This window comes from Cyclopterus lumpus, chromosome 3 (assembly GCF_009769545.1).
Source record: "Cyclopterus lumpus isolate fCycLum1 chromosome 3, fCycLum1.pri, whole genome shotgun sequence".
Classification (NCBI taxonomy): Eukaryota; Metazoa; Chordata; class Actinopteri; order Perciformes; family Cyclopteridae; genus Cyclopterus; species Cyclopterus lumpus.
In genome coordinates this window covers 26653810-26678600 of record NC_046968.1, presented here as the reverse complement: position 1 = coordinate 26678600, position 24791 = coordinate 26653810, and the positions used below count along the sequence as shown (strand labels likewise).

Below are 24791 nucleotides of genomic sequence, written 5' to 3'. Positions count from 1 at the left end.
TGTGGAGGGTACCGAGCATTGGACCGTGGTGGTAAGCGCTCTTGTAGGTGTTGTAGTGGTTGTAGTGCTCCAGAGGGGGCAGCGATAGGTGCCTCTCCATGGCGGCGACGCCTGCGAGCTCTTCTTCGACTGTTATGACCTCCATGGAGGACGCGGGGCCATCGGGGTCCTGCTGGTTGTGCTGCTTCCTCATCTTGTAGAAAATGACCAGCAGAACGGCAGCCATGAGCGTGATGGCCACGAAGCAGCCGATGATGATCTTGGTGGTTTTCATCACCTCGTCCAGGCCATTGAGGGCGCCCTCTCCGTCCGGATCAAGAACTGGAATTGTGTAAGTCCGCTCTGTGGTCCTCGTTGAAATGGGAGTGCCTCTCGTCGTGGAGGTCGACACCCAGCCGAATGGGGGAAGCGGCGTTTGGCTATCATCCCCCGGGGTCTCGATGGTCTCCACGGTGACGGTGGTAAAATAGGTCACCCCACTGTTTTCCACGGAAGTGACATTAAGCACAGCGGAGGCAGAAATGTTGCCCGCTGTGTTGCTAACCATACAGGTGTAAGTCCCAGTGTCCTGCATCGTGACGGTGGTAAAGTTCAGTGTCCCGTCATTGAGCACGGACAGACGCACCTTATAAGCCCCGTGTGTCACCAACGAGCCGTTTGGCGTCAGCCAGCTGATGGATGTCAGCGAGCTCGTACGACATTTGAGCTCGGCGGCCATGCCCTCTGTCACATTCAAGTCACTGGGTGGCTCCACGATGACGGGAACGTCACACTGGAAGTAGCTGTGGTCCAATTCCCCAATGTAGCGGCCTTTAAAGACTGCAGGGGAATGGCACCGGGCGCAGCAGCTGGTGTTGGCCGGCACCGTCTCCTTCAGCCACCAGCTGAGCCACAGGATATCACAGTTGCAGTTCCAAGGGTTGTGGTGGAGGTGGACCCGCTCCAGGCGATGCAACGGCGTGAAGAGGTCATGCGGTAGAAACGTAAGGTTGTTGTGAGCCAGGTTGAGCTCCACCAGTGACTGAAGGTCATCGAAGGAATTCCTCTCGATCGTTTGGACCTGGGCGTGCATCATCCACAGCTTCTGGAGGTTCACTAATCCTAAAAATGCGCTGGGCTTGACGACGGAGAGCTGGTTTCCTGACATTTCTAGCTCCTCGAGCCTGACCAAGGGTAAGATGTTGGGGATCTCCTTGAGGTTGCACATTCCCAGGTTCAGGTAGCGCAGGTTGCTCAAGTCCTTGAAGGCTCCATCGGAAATGTAGGAGAGACGTTTGAGCTCACCTAGATCCAGCCTTCGGAGCGAGGGGACCCGGTTGAAGGCATAAGATGGTATACTTTCGATGGGGTTGTTCCGTAGCCATAATTCCTTTAGCTTGGACAAGTACTCAAATGCTCCATTGGGGATTGTCGTAAGCCGATTATCAAAGAGCTCCAAGGTGTTGAGACTGGCCAGTCCATTGAAGGCGCCAATTTCAATGTTGCGGATGTGGTTTTTGCTCAGCTGCAGGATCTCCAGATGACGCAGGTGTTTGAAACTGTCCACCTTGATGACCTGGATGAGGTTGTCCTGGAGGTTCAGGTAGCGAGTGTTGGTGGAAATGCCATCCGGGACGTCCCGTAGGCTGCGGCGGGTGCATATGACTTTGCTGAACTGGTTGCTGCATGAGCAGACGGAAGGACAGGTCTGAGCGCGAACCAGCCCGGCCACCACCAAGATCTGGAGGGCCAAAAGAAGCACGAAGAGGGGGTTGGACAGCGCCCCCTTCAGCCTACGACCTCTCATTGTCTGGCGCTGGAGGGAGGAGATCATTTTGTTCAGCATTCATAGTTCATCTGCTGTTTGTGTTCTCTGCAGAAAGAAGAAAAGAGAGATAATTGTATTTATTAACTTCACATAAGGTCGACAGAAAATGAACTGACGGAAGACAACAAACGACAAATTGAAGATGCAACTTGGAGCTCTGCGGTATTTTAATAGGGGTCGCCAGTCCCCATTTTTTTTGTTTCGTCCAATTAATCGTTGATGGAAATAATAATTAATTGCAGCCCTAATCTAATTAAAATGCTACAATGTGCATATGATGTTGAAGAAACAAGAGCAAGATGAATTAACGGCTTAATTTAATTGTCCCGTATGTAGAATAATAAAAATAAAAGTTAGCTATCTGACCCTGGATTGTCCCCGATTTCCAGACCTAAAAAACCTTTGCTCATTTACATCCTAGACATATTTAATACACAAAGCCTTCGTCGTACAACATTTTTCACATTACACTTAATGAATGTGGCCCTGTGCACTGTCAAAATAATCCTTATTCATAAAGAAGATACGTCCACGCTAACAGAAATGTAAAAATGAATGCAACCTGTAAAATGCATAACATGAACAAAGTCATTAATGAATGTTATCCAGTGACAAAACAACACGGGTCATTTCTCTATTGCGACATTTTACGATAATATTCTACGTCCTTTTTTTATTGCCTTTTGAAATAATTTGTATCTGTGACTCATTTCCTGGGGTTACAAAAACAAACTGTTCTATTGATTCATGATTAATGTCTTTTTTCTCACTCAAAGCCGTATTGCAGAGCTGTTTACTTTTCATCACGATCCAATTTCTTTGTCACATCAAAAATCTCTCGCACATAGCGTGATTCCATAGTGTGGATATAGGCCTGATATTGTCCTCGTATAACTATATCTGGATTTCTTATCTCCCAAATCAAGTGACTGGCAAGAAAACTCGTTACTCTCTTATCTTAGATTGGATTAAATTAAATGAGATTAGTCCAGTCACCCTAAGTGTCTAAGAATATGCCGGAGTGTGCTCAAGATAAAAATAGGCCGAGACATTCACACACATACAGTACGGGCGTGTACCTCCACACCGCAGTGTTGATGCGTCGCTATCACCCCTCATTATCTCCTGCCTGCAAAGATGTTCAACCTAAAAATAAATCAATACTCACTGTATTTAAATTATAAAATGCGACGGCATTGTGTCTGCGCTGTTCTATTAAATGATACTGTCACCGACTCCGGTGCAGTCTCGCTACTTTGCCGAGAGCGAAGCACTCTCGCCTCGTGCAGGAGACATTAACCTTGCCTACTGGGTCCTTACCTTTAAGTATCCCCCCCCCACCCACCATGTATCTATCCAACTCTTCCATCTCAAGTTATCTGTTAATCATCTCTTTCCATCAACCCACCAGCAAAAAAGAGAGAAAAAACAAGTCTGTTATGACAGGTGTTTTCTAAACTGTAAAAATTGTTAACTGAGGTGGAATTGTTCTCCGGTGAGGATGAGTGGCTGGCTTAATCAGTAGTGATGAGCCTTCGCATGTGGCTTGGCTTTTTTGCACCAGCCAGGCTGCCACGGAGTGTCTGGAGGCTCGCGGAGAGAGACGCGCCTCTGCTGGGGGGGGAATCGGATCGAACGAGGCCTCCCGTCGGCGGGAGGATGGGGCGGAGCTAATTTTCTCTGGCTTGGAAGTACATGTCACACATGGAGAAAACCAGCTATCAATAAGACAATCTCTCTTTGCATTTCCCACCGGAATGCTTTAAGAATAATACTGAATTCAGCAATGAGCATGGTCCATCTAAGTGTAGCTTTTGTGCGCATGCCTTCTTCATAGACGATGGTCTCTGAATATATTTTATCAGCGCAGAATGCCTCATGAGGGATTGCAGAAGAAAAAAAGAAAAAAATAGCTTCAAACATATTTCCTCCCTTTGTCAGCGCAACACTGAGTGGATTAATTCCATCTAGGCCCGCTCAACATGTATTCACAGCCTCTGAAAGCAGTAGCCGCTTACATCTCAAATCCTGCCAGCGACATAAAAAAAAAAAAAACACACCCACCCCCTTTTTACTTTACTGCTCGCTGCACCAGCAGCCGCTGGCTTTGTCTCCGACACCGCTGTGATTTGCCAGATCTTTGTTTTGTTCTAATGAGTTTGTTGGAAAAAGTGCAAAAAAAGGTAACGTATGTCTCAATCGGGGGGGGGGGGGGGCGGGGCGTATAGCGAGGAGGCGGAGCCTTACAGAGCTCTTGGACTACAATGTCAGATGATTAGTGCACTGAGCAACGGCGTTTGGACAAATGCATTTGGGCGTTCCGCGCACACCAGGGAAGCGAGGGCGGAAGTCTTTGATGCAAATGACCAAAATGTCTACAGCTGAAGAAATTAGGTGACTAAAAAAGAGAGTCCCATGGCACTGAACACAAGAAGAAGTATGTTAACACTGCTCCACACAAGTGAAATTGACAAAGATTATACATTCATGAGGATGAAACAAGACATGTTGCATTATTGAGCAACTTGCTTTGCAGGCACTTTTTTTTTTTTTTTTGTCTTTGCTTGTTGGCATATTCAATATTTCCCCTCAGAGTTCTCTACGTGGGGGGATTTGTACTGTTTAATGTACAAAAAGATTATTCTTTTTATGATTATTATAAACGTGTGTGTGTGTGTGTGTGTGTGTGTGTGTGGCACACGACTTCTAGAACAAAAGGCCAAATATTTGAAGTGACACTGTTTATTATGCAATTTACGGATCAGTCATTTGCAGTCGATCCGGCGGGTGTTGAACCAAGAAAGTGGGTAAAAAAAAAAGAAAGAATGAAGAAATAAAATGTGGCAAGTCCCTGAATCGTGATGGAGAAAAGAAGCCCGTGGCCACTTAGCGGGGCTGTCCGTTGGACTGAACGTCCTTCTGCTAATTAATTCGACACGTTACCGAATCATTACATTTGCATACGTCGGTCGCGTGTCTCGCCGTGTCCTCGTTTTGTGCCGATGTCGTAAACCTCGCGGGGCCATCTGGGTTCTACGAAAACATGTGCACCCAACGGTACCGCCGCTCCTTCTTACTTTACTTCGGCGAAGGTGGGATCGTACGAGTGGGCACATTCGGGAACATCAGATAACCGTGTAAACATTCAGGATAATTTAACGTTAGCATAAGTTACGTTAGCTACTCGTTCCTGCCCCCATATGTCATTTTATTGAAGTCGTGCTTTCGGAGATCCATAAAGCGGCGGAATTAAAGGGACCTGCTCAAGCCAAGGAATGGGGAAACATAATCAGTGCTGTTAATGCGTCACCTGAGGGGTCGGACTGTCAGTGAAATAAAGAAAAATAAACGTTTCAGCTTAAAAGACATCTCGCCACAGCGAGGCGATCGATGACTACAACCGAGTCAAATAAATGAAATCCTTTTGCAGTTAGAGACATGTACGTTGATAAAGAAGTATACAATCGCCAATTTAAACTAACAGGTGATGTCGTTATGCCGGATGAATACAATTTAAAAGATATTAGCCTGTAATTCAAATTGCAGTCAATGTCACACTTATTGTTCTTTTGTAATTTATAAAAGGGGTTTTCAAACTCAAAATTGCATCAAGGTTAATCAAATACACAATCAATTAGGGAAAAAACACAGGCTTGGATAGCAGGACACTTATTGCACGTGAAAGTCTGGACCACTCGTAAATTATATCCGTACTTATAAGAGAGAATTCTAATTAAGAGAAAAGTGTTGTGGAGTTCCCCTGAATCCCTCGTACATCTGTTGGTACCCGTGGCTCTTGCAGGAGGCCCGATGGTGCCGAAGGAGACGCAGATAAATAACAGGCTTGTTAAGTCTTGGGAACATGTTAGCATAATGCAGTGTCGACAATAAACAATGGCCGAAGCTTAACGGCAAAACAGGACTTAACACAAGAGAGACGTAAGAAGGTTAAGGCCGGCGATATTAACATTTTTTATTATCGTCCACTAAAGAGGAAGAGACCAAAACCAATGCTGGAGTCAGTCCATCTGTCAATACTTACTGACTCTCTCCCACTGCGCCTGTGGCACTCAGCCCGAAGCTTATTTGTTACTATTGAACCGCAACGTCTTTGGAAACGGGTCAGAAACACTTTTGTTCTGCTCCAAAGGCTCAATACTACCTTTAAACCAGCTGGGAACTGTAGTTCACTCCAATGGGAGGAAATGGGTTCAATGGGGACGATTTCTGGCTGCAGACAAATACACAATTGGTGATTCTGTAGAATGCTTTTGTAGTTGTTTTTGACAATAGTGGAGATCTCTGGAACAAAGGAACAAGATATACCGTGCTATGCGTACACAGAAAATATGTGTGAGTATAATCAATGTATTCTTTGGTCTTTTTATGTGGTCTGTTGACCAAAAGAAGTTCAGATAAAATATAGAATACTGCGAGAATAATCTTTTTAATTGGCTTGGAGAAAATCAAATCTTTAACAAATTTGAAAATTAATCAGAATACATTTATGAATTATTTTAGTATTTTTTTAGCAAAAAGTGAGGATTTTCTTTTGGTCTCTCTGTCACATATGATAATTAACTGAATATCTTTTGGGTTATGGACTTTTAGTCAGATAAAAAGACGCAATTTGAATAAATCACATTGGACTCTATAATTGGCATTTTTCGAGACACGTTCTCGACAAAGGGACTCATTGAAAAACAATTGGCGGATTAATTGCGACTGAAAAAAAAAACTAAAAACCAAACAAAAGGTTTTTGCACATCAAATGCGAGCAGATCAAAGCCGGGAGTCGGTAACATCGGAGAAAACCATCCAAGAGTACGATAGATTTCAATAAATCATCCAGCTGAAAGAACCCAGCTCCGCGTTGCCAACTAACTGCCTAAAAGATAGCGCGGGAACCAAAAGGTCGCTAAATCTAGCGGGAAAAAGTCGCTTCTGCCCTCCAACCAAAAGCCACTCATCCAAAAACATCATTATGAAAATAAACATCTCATGTTGTAGAGAAGCAGAGCCTTTCAAATCGTTTCTTTTGGGTCGAATGAATAGCCACCAAATACTTTTCCTTTTTATCAGAAATAACGTTAGCCGCCTTAGCTCTTTTTTTTTATATTTTGAGCTAACGATTGTCTCGCATTCAGAAAGTAGCTAAATGTAGCCCAGTGTGACACATGTTCTATGATGATTTCCTCGCCGTGACAGATTAATACAGCATAATTATTAAGATTAAGCAAATCCAGTAATAATCATTTGAATTGAAGACAACGACGGCGTCGCTTTTAAGCTTTCGGCACAATGCGTGCTGCTCTGACGTTGGTGGAGGGTTTTTCTTTCTTTCTTTCTTTCTTTTTCTTTTCTTTTTTTTAAAAATCTTGCAGTGGAGCCCATCGTACCGAGCGGCCACCGGTGCTGCTGCCTCGTTCTGACATGCAGACTGAAGAGTGCTACACTCTCTGGCTCTGCTCCACCTGAAGACAAAAAAAAAAAAAAGAAGACGAAGAAGAAGGCAATTCCCCTCCCCCATCTTGGTCTCAGTACGCAGAGTGCTGGTGTTAGAGGAATTCATCTAGCACGCTGACTTATCAGCCAAACTCTATTCTTTTAAACGGGAACAGGGAACAGAAACGATGGCCCTTTGGTCGACTGGATGAGTCTCAGAACAGCATTTTTCTCTCTCGGGATGGTGTTATCCAACAAATATAAATATATATTTATATATATATATATATATTGGGAGTTGTCACCGGCTTGCTTGCTTGCTTGCTGCAGCCAATTTTAAACTGCGCCTGTAACTGGGGTAAGCTCAGACTGCAGACCCTCACTGCAGCTGTCATCGTGCTTGGTATGTTGTCAAGTTTTGGTGCTAAAATCACATCTTGTTATATATATATGTTTTTTTATTTGCCTTTGTCTTGATGGTCCGGGTTTGGTTGGGTCGGCGCTTTGAAACAATCGATTTTTTTCACACCAGTCTCATTTAGTGAGTGTTTTAAACGAGGTGTGCAGCCTTCCCTTTGCTCCACTCTCCTCCAGCCACTGCTGCAGCGCTGTACACTACGCAGGACAAAAGGGGATGCAAACCATATTTCAGTTATCGTTCTGTTCTTTAGCTTTATGCACCCTTATGTGGAAGATTACTTAACTCGGTGCAATGCCACAAGAGCAATGTGGAAGCGTACATAAAGTGGAAGCGGACATAAACGACTTCTGCGCATTCAATCAGACGGTATCCAAAGTACGACTGGCGGCGTCCATAATATTTCATTTTTTCAAGGTAATGAAAGTAACAATCCATCCTGAGGAAAGTACCCGAGTACGACTGTCTGGATGCACAATATTTCATTCTCAGTGGATTCAAGGTAACATCATCCTGATTGTATGGGGGAGCCGGGAATGCATGAAACATAACGTTGTTGTTGAAAGATGGCTGCAGACATGAGAGAGAGAGAGAGAGAGAGAGAGAGAGAAAAAAGAAAACCTATATAAGCAAGGTCATACTGCTGGGTTATGCTGAAGTTTTTTTTTTTTTTTTCTCATCTGTGTGGAGATAAAGTGCTTCATGAATGGATGGCTGCCAAGGAGGTCAGTGAAAGGTGGAATGCTAAGCTATAGGGTGCAGGATGCTATGGAGACTGCAGCCGCACTCCAGATTTAATAAAGTTGATCAAACCAAAAGTGTTTACTCAGTCGCTCACCCACACAGCCAGGGTATGTTTAAATTCCACACCTCCTTTTTTTTTTTTTTAGGTCATTTCGGACCGGTCAATAGAACATCGTGATTGGATTTTATGAGCGGGCTCTCACGTAAAGAAATCTCCATTTGCCCTCTTTTTAATTTCTAAAGCTGCCTTAATCGATTGTCGGTGGGGGTGGGGTGGGGGTGGGGGTGGGGGGTGGGGGGGCACAAAAACATGAAAGCTGCATGCCGTGCCGAAGTATTCTAAACAATGAGCCCAAAAGAGGCTCGAAGAGCTTTATAGAACTGCTCCGTTTACAGAGTCATACCATACAAATATATATTGATTACGTTTTTGTATAAGAAAAGTGTTCATGCTTCAGATAAAGGTCCAATCCCAATGAAGGTATATGGATTAGACTTATAGTTCCCATCCATTCATCCATCCATTTTTCAGCCCCAATGACAGCCGAGGGTGTCAAAAATAAAGCCTGAGGGCCAGAACAGACCCATCAAAGAGGGCCAATTGAAAAATGTGGATCAAGTCCATTACAGACCCCACAAGCTTGTTCACAGGCTCCAAGTGCAGGCTGTTGTTCACGGGAAGCCGGTGTGGTGCGGTGAGCCCGATGTGTTCAAAAGCTCCTTCCAGCGCTCAAGGAGTCTTGACATTCGGAGACACTATCAAGGTTTCAGGAAACAGCTGTCGGCTTCTAGTCGTCGCCGAGAGATCAGCGAAACGTCTCGGGCTGTTCGTCGTCTTGCTTTTTCGTGAGCGGATTGTTTGTTAATTGTGAACAGGATGTACTTTCATGCAGGGCTTTACGCTAAAAGACGAGGGGGGGTGGGGGGGACTCTGTAGACTCTCGTGTGACGGTTTATACCGGTTCGGCACACTTGAGATCAAAATGGGGTTTGATGCTCCATCACTGAGAGTCTGCCGAGTCCACTGACGACGCGATGTACTGACAATAATCCTGCAAACTCTTTTCACCAAAAGATGAGGCTAAAAGGTCTTTTTACATTTTTTTTTTGTATTAGCTTGTTTGTGGTCTCTCCATCGTGACGGGGGAAAAAAGAAGCTGGTCGCGGATGACCCCTTCGGACCCGAGCTTAACCTCCACCCTCCCCCTCGGGGCGTCAGCGCTTCCAGATGGCACGGCCGCATTATGGAAAATCATCACAATTTTAGATGACCGGGCTCATTTTCTCTCCCCGTCTGTGATGGAGCGAGATTACATATTATTTTTTTTCCTCTTCTTCTAAAAAAGGCAAAATTGAGAGCAATTAAACCGCCATCTGGAACTACGGTCAGGCAGAGAATCACCGTGTGAGAACAAAGACCTACGGACACGTTTTAATTTCGCTATGAGGCAATAAGCTACGCTGTGATGGCTGAGAAACGGGCACATAGGACATTTAAAATGAATCTCTTGTTTGTGATGAGAAATGTGATATTATTATCATCCATCCAGCTACTTTGCCCCCAACAGAGTGATGACTGCAGTCCGGGCTACTGCATTCTGACGGGCGCATTGTGTTTGCTTTTGTTTATTGTGTGAAACGGCCATGACACATACATATATTATAATATATATATATTTATATATATATGACGTAAGATAGGTTTAAAACTAAGTATAAAACTACTGTGTAAGAAGGTTCTGCTAGGATTTAAATGGACTAAAATAATAAAACAGTGCAACTCATTGGCTTAATAAGAGCAGGTCAAAGTAAGACATATAGATGTTTACATTCTAGTCATATCAAACACGATGAGTAGGAACAGCCAGCGTCAAACACGTTTACTTGAGAACAACTGTTTCTCTGGGAGCTGCTCTCGTTTCTCCTCTTGCGTTAACGATATCGCGTCACAGAAAAGCTCCGAGTCCCCCGCCTGTTATTCCATGCGCTTTAATTTCAGCCGAGTAGGGGAGGGTTTGCTATCTTGTGCCAATGCTGGAAAGAGGAGAGAGGGCGCGAGGGTAAAGAGACACCTTTCAAGTGATAATTCAATTCCTATTCACGTATTACCGTACGCCGCTGCTTCCATTATGATAATTGCACGAGCTAAATAATCTGCAGGGACCTCCGTGTTCGAATGCACTCTGCCAAGGCTGCGTCTGGTCTCTGCAAAGGGATTAAGACAGGACGGATGCCCTGGGTGGCAGACTTGACTGGATGCGAGGGACGCTCTTAGTATTCGCGTCACTCGCCCCGGCCCACCGATCTGCTGCCGCGACTGCGTTCCTGAAAGGAGATCTCGGGGAAATCGGCCAGTCGCGCGGGGGTGGGGGGGTGGGGGGGGGCGGATAGGGAGGGCGGAGTCGAGGACCGAAAAGGCACGCTGAAGTATGTCAGCGTGACTCATGGTGCTTTTGGAGGGGTGGAGGCAATCTTCATAATTGGACACACGGGTTTAAACTAATGCTCACACTGACGGGGGTGGGGAGATTTTGGTGGATGATGATCCAAAAAAAAAAAAAAAGTGGGATAAACACACAAGAGTTCGAAGGAAAGCAGGTGGCAGCCGTTGGGGGGGGGGGGTTTAAGCTAGGTGAGTACACACAGCCGGCGGGCGGAGGCGGCAGAATAATGAGCTGCGCAGACCCCCGTAAGCCGGCCTCCTCGCACGGGGTAAAACAGATCGCCGCCTTTTAAGCGGTGAGGATTCGTGCGAACGGGTGTCGCAGGCTGAATTATGAAATATTTTAATTCGCGAAGGCATCACAGCGATGCCCTTGTTAAGATTTGTATGCCTCATCGGTGGAACTTGGCTCTCTCCGGAAGGTGTTGGTAACATATTGAATGCGAGTCCTCTTGAGGGTTCCAGAGGCTTTTAGAAAGTGAGCCAGGTGGAGGAATTTGTAGGCGCCATTTACATTTCTCTCCATCCAAAAAGGCCGACACACACGCACACACACACACACACACACACACACACACCGTCAGTCATTGTTAACATCGAGGCACAATGTAGCCTCGATGGCCGTCTTGGCAGGTCGCCGCCGCCTGTAAAACGCAGAGTGCTCGGGAGAGATTAGTTCACGCAGCTATTTGCCGATGAATTCCGACTCGGGAGGAGGCAGGTTTTTTTTGTTGTTGTTTTTTTTGCAGACGGCACCAATACGCGCCGGCTATCGGGAACCCCTCTCCCTGTGGATTGCCGCCCCTAAAGTGATCGTTTACGTGCGGAGTCATTCACACGTCTCTTAATAGGTGCAACGCTGACACTATGCGCGCCGACACACCGACGGAATGCCGATTGGTGTCGACGACGCCTGGCGGAGGATTTCACACCATTTCCGAAACGACGTGTGAATCTGGATAATATTCAGGCCACGTTTATGTTGTGTAATTGCAGTAACAAATTAGTAAACGGTATAGCTGGCGGTAAAACGGCTTTACCTTGGTGCAGCGAGCAGTTACTATTACTTTCTACTAATAAAGAGGGCTTTATTAAAGTCTTTTAGAGCCAGATATCTCAGTTAAAAACATACTTTTATCATGCACAGGTCGACGTTCAGATTTTGCCTTTCAGGCGAAAATAAATCAAAAATGCTAAATTACATATTTTGCATATTTACACACACAAATAAAATTCTTAATGTAAGTAATTGACTGTGGAAGTTTAATGGTAATGTGTATTAAATCAAATGTTGACACTATTCACCTGCAGTGTCTCTCCTAAAAGATAGATGAAATAAAAACAGAAGTATACACACACACACACACCTAAACAGGTGTAGCGAAGCCAAAAAGATGAAGCCTTAAGCCATTGAAGCTGGTTCCTTTGTTTTGCTTGTTGTTGACTTTGCTTTTCACTCGTCTCGACCAAATGTCACAGCGAGCGGCGCAAAACTAATGATGTGTTTATTTTGGGGGGGGGGGGGGGGGGGGGGGCAATAAATGTGGAAATCACAGAAATGAGATGCTTCTCCCGATCGAGCCGACTCGATACTCCTGACCGTTGGCATTAATATGGCGGTGAGCAGGACTTTAAACATTTTAAAGTGGACGTTACCGCTCTGATGCAACAGTGACGGAGTAATTGGACTGAGAATGTCGAGTCGCGTTTATCCGCCCTGAGGCCCGACTCCGGCGCTCGTAAATCTGTTTAGAGTCTTCAAAAAAAAAAACGGCAGAGATGAAAGAGGAAACATAGTTAGTGAAAACGTTCGTGGGCTTTTAGTTATGTCTGGTTGCCGCAGCAACCTGACAATCACCTTGTAGCCCCGCCCTAAAACATACTCTGCTGTATTTGACTCTAAATGGTCCATTATTTACTAACACATGCTGTATTGAAGAAGACTAGAGATTGAGACCATAAACTCATGTTTACAATGTTTACTGTTAATGTCATAGACTTCTATACAATCAGACTTCTTTTTGCAACCAGAGGAGTCGCCCCCTGGTGGTCAGTATGCACCCGTTATGTTGAGTTTTTCATTTAAACAAAATTTGTTGCGTTAACTGCGTGCCAAATTAATCAGATCACACAAGGCCACAATGCTTCCAAAGTCACCACATGACCGTTTACTGACAATAAATGTAGAAATAAATTTTAAAAACAGGGGTTTTGAGGGCAAAACAGCATCACTGATCTTTTTTAAGCAAATATTCTCTGGCCCAGCAGCGCTAAAAAGAGGAAAACACAGTGTCTGCAGGTTATCTTCACTTGTGAACCAACCACGGTGCTCCGCTGCAGAATGAATATAAGGGAAACACTGGTGTGGACATTAAAGGAAAAAAAATATATATATATATATCACATTTATAGTGGAAACACTACATTATTCTTTGTCATGGAGAATAAAGAGATGGATTCTTTAATATTCTGCAACTCCCAAAACGCAAATGCCCTAAAGACCAAGATTGAACTAATAATTACCAACCTTTGCCATTAAGTGAACAAACATCCATTCATCAAATGCTCCCATATCACCCTGCAACAGCTGTGCGCACACACACACACACACACACACACACACACATTGAAGCATTCATATCTTTGTCAAGGATTAAATGCAAGCTTAAACCCCCCTCGCCCCCAAATTGCTTGAATGAAGTGACAAGGTCGTGATACTTCTATCGACCCCCCCTGCAGTGCAACTCTCTTTTCACTTGGCTCCCTCTAGGGAGGTCAGAGCGTCGGGGTCATCTTCACATGGAGAGCGCCCCCTGGATCTGGCAGGGAGTCAGTGGGGAATCGCTGTCTTGCTCAAGGGCAAGAACGGCGTCTACATTACAAGCTCTTTTTCTCCGGGTGGCGACAATGGGAGGATCTTTAATCTCTAGCTCGCTTTGGATGTCTTCAAAAGAACTCCCCGACACGAGACGGGAAGCTTCTAGAAGACGAGTTTTGAGTTAAAGTGAATATTATGGGAGCGCCGTTAGGCTGTCCTACTTCAAAAGGCAGACGGTTCACCTCTACATAGAACCAAAAAAAAGAACAATGAGGTACTCCTCAACTATTCTTCTTTAAAGTGGATCCCTGCCTGGCGCCCGTGTTGTATTCTATGGGTGCCACTGGTGCTAATTAGTATCTCCAAAATGTGCACGAGCGGATCCGTTGAGCATATATGTGTGTTGCCGTCTCACTGTCAGCAGCATTGTGGGACTCCATAAATTCCTCTTTTCGCGAAGCGAGTCGTCGATTCGCGGCTTGGGAAAATTAAATTCCCTTCGACCAGATTACTATAATTATCTGCCTCACGGTGAAGGGTGAACAGAGGATTAAGGTCTGTTTAAAAATAACCACCATCAAATATATTTGGACTCAATAAAAAGAAAGCTGCAGAGCAGACATCTTCTCAGCGGTGTGATTTTGATTTCTCTCGTCTCTTTTCTCTCCCCTCTCTCTCTTGTTTAATCTCTGCTTTTCGATAATTCGAACGCGTGACGCTCGCCGGGACGCTCGTCTTAAAGTCGGTCGCGAATCAAAAAAAGCGAGGGAAATTGCAATTATTCAAGCGGCAGTCAACAAATCTTTTTGCGCGCGGAAAACAAAACGGTCTCTGGTGAAGGCTCAGATCTAGCGAAGGGGGGGATCACAAATCATCGCCGCGAGCCGCCGCCGCCGCCGTTCTGCAAGGTCGTCCGGTGGGCCGGGGATGTGCCGGTGTTGTCGCAACACAATGCATGATGTGTCTCTTTAACTTTGGATCGTGCACCGATGGTGACGATGATGATCATTACCTCGCATTATTGTGTTTTATTATCCGCCAAAAACCAGCTCGCTGAACAAACTAGCTCGGGGTGGTGCCGGGCAACGCGTGTACCGTTAAGTTCCCCCGACTGCCGAAGGCTGATTGAGTGTGTGTAGCCGGTGTTGACGGCGTACAGTCGGTAGTCCATCTTGTTTTTCCTTCATTGTTTGTTCATGGAGGGAACTCTCAGCTGGCGTGCTAACAAGCTGGTTAAACCCCCCCCCCCCCCAAAAGTGTCTTTGTCCTTGATATTTGTTGTTTTCTATGTGTTCTTCTATTTTCTTTTTTTTTCCACCACACACGCCAAGTGAATGAATGTGTTGTCCACTCACTGGACCACTTTCCTTCTATTAAATCCAAATAAATGTACCTTTCATTTTATTTATTTTTTTAAAGGATGATGTGAATTTAATCCACAAAGAAGTAAAAAAAAAAAAAAAGACGTATAAAAATGCTGATGTAATTATTGCGCAACACACATCATCTAATGGGGGACGGCAGCATCCTCTTAAAAAAACGTTGAGATATTCTTGCTAAATTGTGCACGCTTACGCAATACTTTAGTTGTGTGTGTTTTTTTTGCGATTCATCACACGGTCGTCGTGTAAAAGTGAATGTACAATAACTCGTGCCGCGCGGCGCGGTGACGAAGATGGCGATTGTATGAGAAAATTAAGACACGCGTTTTCTTTTTTATCTTCGACATTAATCTCACCTTCGTCGGATCGCGCCGCGCTTGTTCACGGGCCGTTAATCCCATTGCTCCGCGGTCCGGACATCGTGTTACGCTTACGTGTGTCTTTAGCCCGTTAACCTTGGTCTTTAACAACATTACACCGGGTTATCTTTACACACTGACGCTGTTTATATATATATATATAATCCCGGGGTAGCCTGAGGCGAAGCTGTCCTGCCACTGTGCTGCTGATTACTGCTCATCTTTTCTCCAACGTGCATGTCAATTATTTACGATTTAATAACGGTGTGAAGTCGTGTCGTGGCTTAAGATAACGTCGGTCGGCGACGGCGTTTGAGTCATAACACATTCTCACTTTTATTAAGCGTGTGCATGCGATGCAGCGGGCTTGCAAATAACTAATAATCTTTTATTGGGCACTCAGAGCAACTGGTGGACGGGTCAAACCAATGCAGGTCTTTTCAGCCAGAAGACCTGCATTGGTCCTGGAGCAGCATTTTTGGTCTCCACCAATACTATTCAATTGAACGTGGACGTATTAAACACACAGCGGGTGGGCGGGAGTGGACATCGATTTGGGCCCCCAACAAAAAACGCGACAGTTCTTCAATCCCTTGCGTGTCACGTGACTTGCACACTTTCGTGGACGGCACTCGGGCGGTTAGATTTTAACCCTTAATTCCTGGGTGGCGTTTCCTTTTATTTTGAAAAATACCGTACGCATGTGAGGTTGCGTCGAAACCAAAACAAGGAGCTGAAAGACGCCGAAATGCTCCCCGACAGCTGAGAGACCGAACGATACCTCTCTGCCGGTTCATTTAAAGCGAGATTATAGCCAGTTTTAAATTATTTTTAAAAAACGCTCCCATCCATTTTCTATGGCACTTGTTGCGCCTCCGTGCCCGTGGGAGCTGCAACCTATCCCATCATGCACTGGGTGTGGGGGGGGGGGGGGGGGGGACTGTTGCAGTACAAACACACACATATAGGCAGACACACACACCTATAAACCCTATATATATGTATTCCGACACGTATATTTATTTAAACGGCGTGGTATTTGTGAAGTTGCGCACGGCGAGCACATAGATTACATTGTCTGCCCCCCCCACCCCCCCACCCTCCCCCGCCCGTCTCACTCTGCATGTCTGCAGCTCTCACTGCACCTTAATCCCTCCAGCTTTTTCCACTCTCTTTCCTCGAAGCACCTATCTCCCCAACCTCCTCCCCCCCCCCCCCCCCCCCCCCCCCCCCCCCTCTTAACTCCCCCGAGAACCACTATCTGTCTCCCTCTATCCGGGAGCCTTTTCTCTTACTCCGTCTCATTCTCGACTCTCATCACTAAATTATTCCTTACAGAGGGGGGAAAATCTAATCAAATCTGAATGAGAGTGGAGAAAAAAAATGAAGCAGAGGTGGGAAGAAATGGTGTGTGTGAATCAGACTTGGAGAGAAGGGGGGGGGGGGGGGGTAAAAAAAAAAGAAGAAGAGGGGAATCAGAAAGCAACTTTTGGCAGTGTGTGAGGGGGGGTAGTGAGAGAATTGCAAGTGCATTAGCAGTCAGAGCACTTAGTGCGAGGAATCCATTCATTATTCATTAGCTAATTCACCATGTATAGTAATTAAAATCGGGCCCGCTCCAAAATGGGAAAGAGCTATGATAGAATGCTTTTTCTATGTACAATATTTTAAAAGATTGTTTTTTTTCAGCACTTTTTCAGTCTACTGGCTTTTTTTATTTCCTTCTTTCTTTCTTTCTTTTTTTTTTCGTGGGGGGGGGTTTAAATGGTGCGACTCGCTGCCCCAGACACCCCTGCTGCACTCGGCTGGCATCTTCCTGCACAAAACTATAAGAATAAATCCAAAAATGTGTAAATGTCGCACCTATAAATAACAAAACCAACCCACGACCAGTTTATCGTACGGGTTTATATTATATAATATATTATTACTATGACATTATTATATTATTTCAACCGTTTCGCTGCATTTTATTCATAAATTCAGACGCCGCGTGCATGCAGACTTAATCATGCACGAGTTTACATCTGTTATGTCGGGCCCCATTAAAAAAGAGGAGAAGAAGGAAAAAAAAAAAAACACCAGGTGTATTTTGTTTGATCCCGAAAAAAAACACTACGAGACCGAAATAATGTCATGTCAATTAATAGCAACCTAAAATAGGGCGTGTTGATCATCCCTCTCTGTTCAGTCCGTGGTGCTCCTTTGAGCTATATTTGAATAACAAAGTTCCCCGTGTTGGCCTTGTTCTGACAGCTGTGGTAAAAGGTTGGAGTCAAAATAATCCTACAGTACGATGTGTGAGCGCGTGTGATGTGCTTGTTTATTCCCCCCAATGGACTAATTGTCCTTCTGGCAAGTGGGGGGGCTCAGATCAATGGGTATATAACCTTCCAGCTTCTTCTTTTTTTTAAATATTCTTTATTTTATTTAATTATTTCTTGGTATGAGAACCGATCCAGAACCCTACCCGGAAAACAAAGACCCATGAAGATACCGCAATCATATATATATGTATATGTATGTTAATCGCCTTTATAAAAGTCAATGGCAAGTAAACGCCGACGTCTATTGTTTTCTCTATCGACAACATCCTACCGCACGGCAGCGGTTCAACATACTTCCAGGTCGTGAAAACTTTTCACATCTGCTGTGTCAGCACTCGGGCGTCTCGTAGGTCTTTTAGAAACAAAAACTCTTGTTCAGCACAGAAAATGATGCTTCTGCTTTTCTTGGAGAAGCTTTTTTTTTGTGTGTGGGGGGGGGGGGGGTTGTGGGGGGGTAGTTGGCACGAGCAGCGACAGCCGCCTGAGTGAACAAACACACACACAAACGAATGCCACCTGCAGACAGTCGAATTACACGTGATGTAAGGAAAATAGAAAATAACTTTTAGAGCAAGCCAAAAATAGAGTGCGGATCGGGATTGCCTTTCTGGAGATGAATAACACAGCAGGTGGTGGTGGTGGTGGGTGGGTGGGGATGGGGGGGGGGGGGGAGACAATGACGAAGGAAACAGACTTGTCCTTTTCTTTTCTTTTTTTTTTTTGTCGTCGGACAAAGCAATGATGATTTATCACCAAAAGCTGCAGCCAAAAAAACAAAAAAGAAGAAAACAAAAAGAATCTCATCACATTTAGACACAGGAGGTTTCTCCTAAACAACAGCGGGTGACCGCTTTGTCAACGGGAAGCTGTATTTCACAGCATTACATTTTCTGGCTCTCCGTTGAGCATTAATAACAGACAAAACCGTACCAGCCAATTTCTATAGAATCAAGCGGTGACACGCGGCGGCGTCATGTTGATGTGCGTCATGTTGACGGAGATGTCGGGTGTCACATCTTTTCTAGTCTTTTCTTAGCCAGACGTGGCTCCACAGCCTAAAGAAAGATCCATTCTGATATCTGGGGGGGGGGGGGGGGCACTTGGTTGTAGTTCTTCAAATAAATCCCGGTGGTCTTTGGCGACGCTCAACACACACAGGAAGCAGCGACCGTGACCTTGCAAAGTAAGATTGGATAATGGCGGCCGATTTGAAACGTGATGGAGCTGAAGGTCAAGACAAAAACAAACAAACAAACAAACAAACAGGAGGGTCCGTAGGCGAGCCGGTTACCGATGTAAAGATCGGAGCCTTTTTAAGTCCCACGATGCAGCATTTTCTTTTTGATGTGTTGTCGATTTTAAAAAAAAACAAAAAAAACAACAACTCATCTGTCGCTCTACATATTGATCTTGTTTTTTCGATATTTTTACCCAAAGAAAAACAAATGCATATCGTGTCGATCAATAGCCACTTAGCAAGCCCCCAAATGTGCTGACAACCCAACCACCCCAAGTCCTTATTAACAGTCTTTCCACGTGAGCGTGCACAATAACTTCTGTTGTGATATTGACATCAACAAATTAATATAAAGAATGAACTCACGTGCAGCCCTGTGTAGTTTTATAGCACACAAATATGTTTTCAGTCTCAAAACGAACAATTATTCACATTATCAGTCGAACTGCTCATTTTAATTTAATTTAATCCTCACAATTAAGTAGCTTGAACAAGGAAGTGCATTTTTATTTAAAAAATGATTATGTTTTTATTGTTAAAATAAAAACATAGTCACACTGGCTGCAAAATGTGCGACAGCTGCAGCCCTTTTTCAATAAAAAGGTTTGAATACATTTGTTCAGCGGAGATAAATTGTCGTATATAGCCGAAGCTACTGGAAGCTATCTGGAGTTTTATGGGTCATTTTTTTTTTTTTTATATCCTGAAAGGGAAAGAACAAAATTAAAAAAAGAGCGGATCTGGTCTGTGCTTCCTTTTGTCGAAGGTTAAAAGGGAATAGTAAAGTTCGCCGTCTGGAGCGTTGTTGTACACTGTAGTGTACGTTTTTTTTAATATGTCTGCACAACTTTGATTGGTTGAAGCCTCAGAAAGAAAGAAAAAAATGTCCTGCCGTGATATTAGTAAAAAAAACAACAACCGTCAGTCCAAACTAAAGGCTCCCCTCATGTGGGAAGGCCTTCGGGGTTAATAATTAAACCTTCATTTCTACTGTTTGCCACAGAACGAGGATGAAACAAATGGCTTATTAAATGAGAAGTACCAAATCCCCCCCCCCCCTCCGTTCCGTCTCGTAGCGATCCATGTTGCACATTCCTCGTATTCATTTTTATATTCAGAGTGAATTGTGTCTTCAATTAACACATCCGGTCTCGTGTCGCGATCGTAAGTGGATGAAAAGCGACTGGCGCGCGTTGAGTGAACGGAAGACGGAGGGGAAGCGACAGATGTTGGCTGGAGCCACTGTTGCTCCTCTCGCTCTTGGTGCCCTGGTGTGTAAAAAGTGGGTTGTTCATCCCCTGAATACAGATGGCGTCACACAAGCAATCCTCTAAACGGCTGAGACGCGCTAACGCGCCGCTGTCTGGAAGGACCCGCGTCAAACACACCTCCAGTTAAATCTCACGGTTTAGGACACGGCTCAGAAGACGTGTCATATGTTACCTTTTTATTTATTTTTTTTCACACGCACTTGGTCCTTCCAGTAAATGTCCTGCATTGTTGTTTTTTAAGGTCTATTCTGTGATGTCATGGAGAGGAGGCGTCGACTCTTTGAAGCGGCCCGACGGTAGAATCAATGCGTGATGGAAAAATGTCGCTCGAATGCACAATCGTCTTAATAAAATTGAATTTCAGGTCGCGGCGCCTTTTTTTTTTCTCTTCTTCTTCTTCTTTCTTCTTCCTCTCCCTCCGGTCCCCTTCCCTCGGCGGTGGATTGGCCTGAACTTATGATAATTAACCTTGAACACTGCAAGGAAGGGGGGGTGGGGGGGGGGGGGGGGGGGGGGGGGGGGATGGGGGGAAGGAAAAAAAGGATGGAGCCCGCACAATTTCTTTTTTTTCTCCAATAATTAAATCATCCCTCCTGTTGCACATCTCGAAGTCCACTTCCTCTGCCTCCCCGGTCACTGATGGATCGGGGGGGGTGGGGGTGGGGGGGGCTTTTGTTGTGCAAATTCCTATTCATCGCATCGTACCTCGCCGTTCTTTGCTCATGAGTATGCAACTGCTTTATGATTTAATGCAACGGCAACAACGTACACGTCTTTTATGATTGCATCTGCCTCTTCTTCTTCTTTACCCTCGTTAACCAATCATTACCCGTCAAAATGGGGGGGGGGGGGGGGGGGGGGGGGGTCTGAAAAGCCACCCAGCGACTTTGATGAACCCGCTATGCGCAAAAAAAAGAAGCAACCGTGTGTCCCCGGTTCACCTGAGCAGGAGAGTTAGTGGCCACGATGTAGCATGGACGCGTGCTTAACATACTCTATCAGGGCTGAGAGAGAGACTATTGATGAATTTATTTATTTACCACAGACAGTGCACATTAATCATTTCACATTTCAGTTTCCAGCTCAATGTAAATGTGCCAGAGCTAGAGAGCTCATTTTCATCTGTCGTCCCTGGACGGGATATTACAAGCCAAATATTATCAGAAAAATGCCACAGCAAACACTATAGGACTATATATATATATATATATATATATATATATATATATATATATATATATATATATATATATATCTGCTGATTACAGCTCAAGGTCTTAGAGCCTGAAGCTATATCCATAATATCGGCTCAGGCTTAAAGTGGCCTGACCTTTAATTAAGGTGAACCAGATGTTCTCCTTTAAGTGACAAGCTGCTCCCGCTAAGTTTTGCTCGGCTTTAAAATAATAATTATATATTACTTTTGTCTAACGGTTAAACCGTTAATCAATAACATCAGGTGAAAGTCTAAAAACGTTTGTATTTATGACTGCACAATATCCCTTTAATAACATACTTTAACATGTCTTGGTTCCTTAGTATTCCTAACGTTGTTTGGTGTAAACGGGGACAAGATGGAGTCCTGTGAGGTGACAGTGGGGCCTTTTATCCACCTCAGACTGATCCAGAAACAGATTTTGATGGATACTTTGCTGCGAGGTTGTCTTTCATACACAATAAGCAAACGAGAGCCCAGAGAGTGGAGAAGAGCGTTGGCTCAATCGGGTGTAGGGAGGTGTCGTGTTCGCGAGTAAAGCAGAGAGCCGCCAATCATCCTGCTGGAACAACCTACTTGTCTCAAGTTAACGGCGATTGATCACCAGGAAACAAAAAATGGTGGGGCCACGCACGGCATTGGAAAAAAACAAACCATTACAGGAAATAAACAACACGGAAACACCCAGTTCGAGGTGGCCGACTCAAAGTATGCGCGCAGCCGACATCCCCATTGGTGCAATGACTTCCTGTTGGGCGCCTTTTGGAAATGACATTCTGGAAAACAATTGAAACGACGTACGCGTAATTATGGTGAGGCCGGCTCATTTCTGCAGGTGAAATCTGTCCCCTCTCGAGGTGTGAAATTATATCGAGTACCTTCACAGCGTCCTTTTTCTACAGGCCATTTACCCAATATCGAGCAGGAATTTCATTTTTTTATTATTTCATTTTCGTCAGCCACACACACACACACACACACACACACAACTCAATCTATGTAATTCACGGTCAATTTTTAGACAAAGGGTCCGTTCAAATAGATGTTCAGGGCTCACAAAGTCATCGCGTTGCGCCCGTGACCTTCGGGTTTAGGGTGTCGACCCCTGGAAGAGATGAACACTCTGATCACCTAATGTGCCGTAAATCCACACCATTACGGTAATTGAGCGACCGCATTGTCATCACAAACAATACGGTGTTTTTCTCATTTGGATAATGTAAATTAAGTGCTTTTTTTTTTTTAGATTGACTTTGTCCAAGGTAATTTCCCAGCGACGCCGAGCTGACGGTGACAATACGTCTTCTTTTGTTTTTTACCGACATACTGAATATTTCTTCCGCCGTGATACTATTTACACTGTTTCTAATGATTCTATTGTTATAGTCTCTCTCTCACACACACACACACACACACACAAAACACATTAAACAATCACAGCAGGTTTGAAGGTTAACAAGGATTCCTTCCATCCAAAACACTGTTTACACAGAGGCAGAGGCTTTCTTTCACTCACTCACACACACACACACACACACACACACACACACGGTCAGTTACACATGTACAGGTGTCTCCCGGGGCCCCCCTTGCAGCGCTGCCCTTTCCTCTGGATACGCTCTCAAACAGAATACACAAGCTTGAGGGCTTGGACGAGGGCCAGACTCGTCTCCTCGATTTTTGGGTGATAAATGCGGCCTCTGCCCGAGGATCTTTTAAAAAAACAAAAAAAAACAGGGCTCAGCTTGATTGGACACACTTCTGTTGAAGAAAGCCGGTTATCTTACAAGCCGGTCAGCTCTCAACCTCATACAGTAAACAGGATGTAAATATATATATATATATATATATTTTAAAAAAAGACTGTCTTCTGGTGGAAACTGCTGTGAGGACAGCAGCCCAGGATTGTGTACCAACATAACAGGGGCTACGTAGAAATAGAATAGGAGTCTGTAATAAGCCGCCAGGGGACTGCAGAGAGAAAATTAGCTCTCGTAGCTAACGCTGGCACGCTCGCATTGCGGTGGAAACTGAAAGCTTGATTAATGTGCGCTGGCCCTGGAAAATGAATATATTAATTAAAAATGAATGAATAAATAGAACTGACGTCCCCGCTCAAATCCAAATGGCAGGACGGTCAGAGCGGCGGTCCGTTTGTTGAACCGCTGCAGCGAGCTAACTTCCATACGAGCTAAACCGACGTACGGCAAGTCGCATGCGACGTCTGAAAACGAGCTTCTTTTCTGAAACCAGTGTAGCGTTAAAGCATGGTGGAATCAACCAGTTAGCTAGCTTACTAGGAGGCAGCTGGCTAGCTGGTTTGCTAGCTTGCTAATTCCGCCACGCTTCAATGCTACCACTGGTTCCCAGAGAATGAGCCGAACAGCAGCGGCCGTGGGTCTTAACGGTGCTTATGCATCACCACCCCACCCCCCCACCCCCCGCCGCTCTTGGGAAGCACGAGCTACCTAACAAGCTAATTAACCGGCCAGCCCCTCTTCTTGCTTGGCGAGCTACGACAAGACTTTATGGCCCCACTGTCGTGTGTTATCGCCATAACAACTGACAACAGTCGACATCATGTCAAATGACCATGGCAACGCAGTTCAATGTTTCCTCCCATTCCCTTTCTATGGAGATAGATTAAGGCCCCCAGCAGCCCACCGCCACGGTACGCTCCGCATATGGCCTTGCTCACGCCGGTGTTTTCAACGGCTAATTTGTTCATGAATAATACAACATGAACCATTTGGCTCATGAATATGAAATAGATGGAGACGGAGGCACTCCCGGTAATCAACAGTCGACGCACACAGGCCCGTCGTCAGCTCCGTGGCTCTGCAGCAGCACTTCCTCTCGTGCATTTAGCCGATCGCAGCCGATCACAGCCTCGGCAGAACGTTAGCGTTTGGTACAAACTGTCCGTGGGTAACGTGTGAATGCGCCGTCTCTTTTGTTGCCAAAGGATATTTTAGTGGATCACAGACGTTCTCCCTCTCCTTCTGTCTCCTTTTTGTTCTCTCTCTCTCTCATTTTTATGCGCAGACAAACGGTATTTACAGTGTGACAGCCCCCCCCCCCCCCACACCACCCCTCTAATTCCCTGGAAAACCAACTTCTCATAACGTGCGGGGAAAAAAGAAACAAAAAAGGACGATTGTGATGTTTTATTCACTGCTGTTGGATAAACAGTGTGCTCTCTGTAGGAACAACAGCGAAACGCGACGCGGAGCCGAACCGCTAATGCACCAACAATCTCATGCCCATCCGTTTACCCCGCTTCAAGCCACATGGCTCTGCTCCAACGTGGCCATATGCCCCTTA

The 24791-nt window shown here is 45.0% G+C and overlaps 1 protein-coding gene across 1 annotated transcript in view; it reads right to left on the bottom strand.

Annotated features, from left to right (window-relative positions):
• LOC117725227 (leucine-rich repeat-containing protein 4C-like) overlaps positions 1 to 24791 on the bottom strand; it is a 44596-nt gene that overhangs the window by 8079 nt on the left and 11726 nt on the right. Inside the window, exon 2 of the mRNA XM_034525261.1 lies at positions 3 to 1852. Within this exon, the coding sequence (XP_034381152.1) occupies positions 3 to 1825 (1823 nt within the window). The 5' untranslated portion in view covers positions 1826 to 1852. The remainder of the gene's footprint in view (positions 1 to 2; positions 1853 to 24791) is intronic.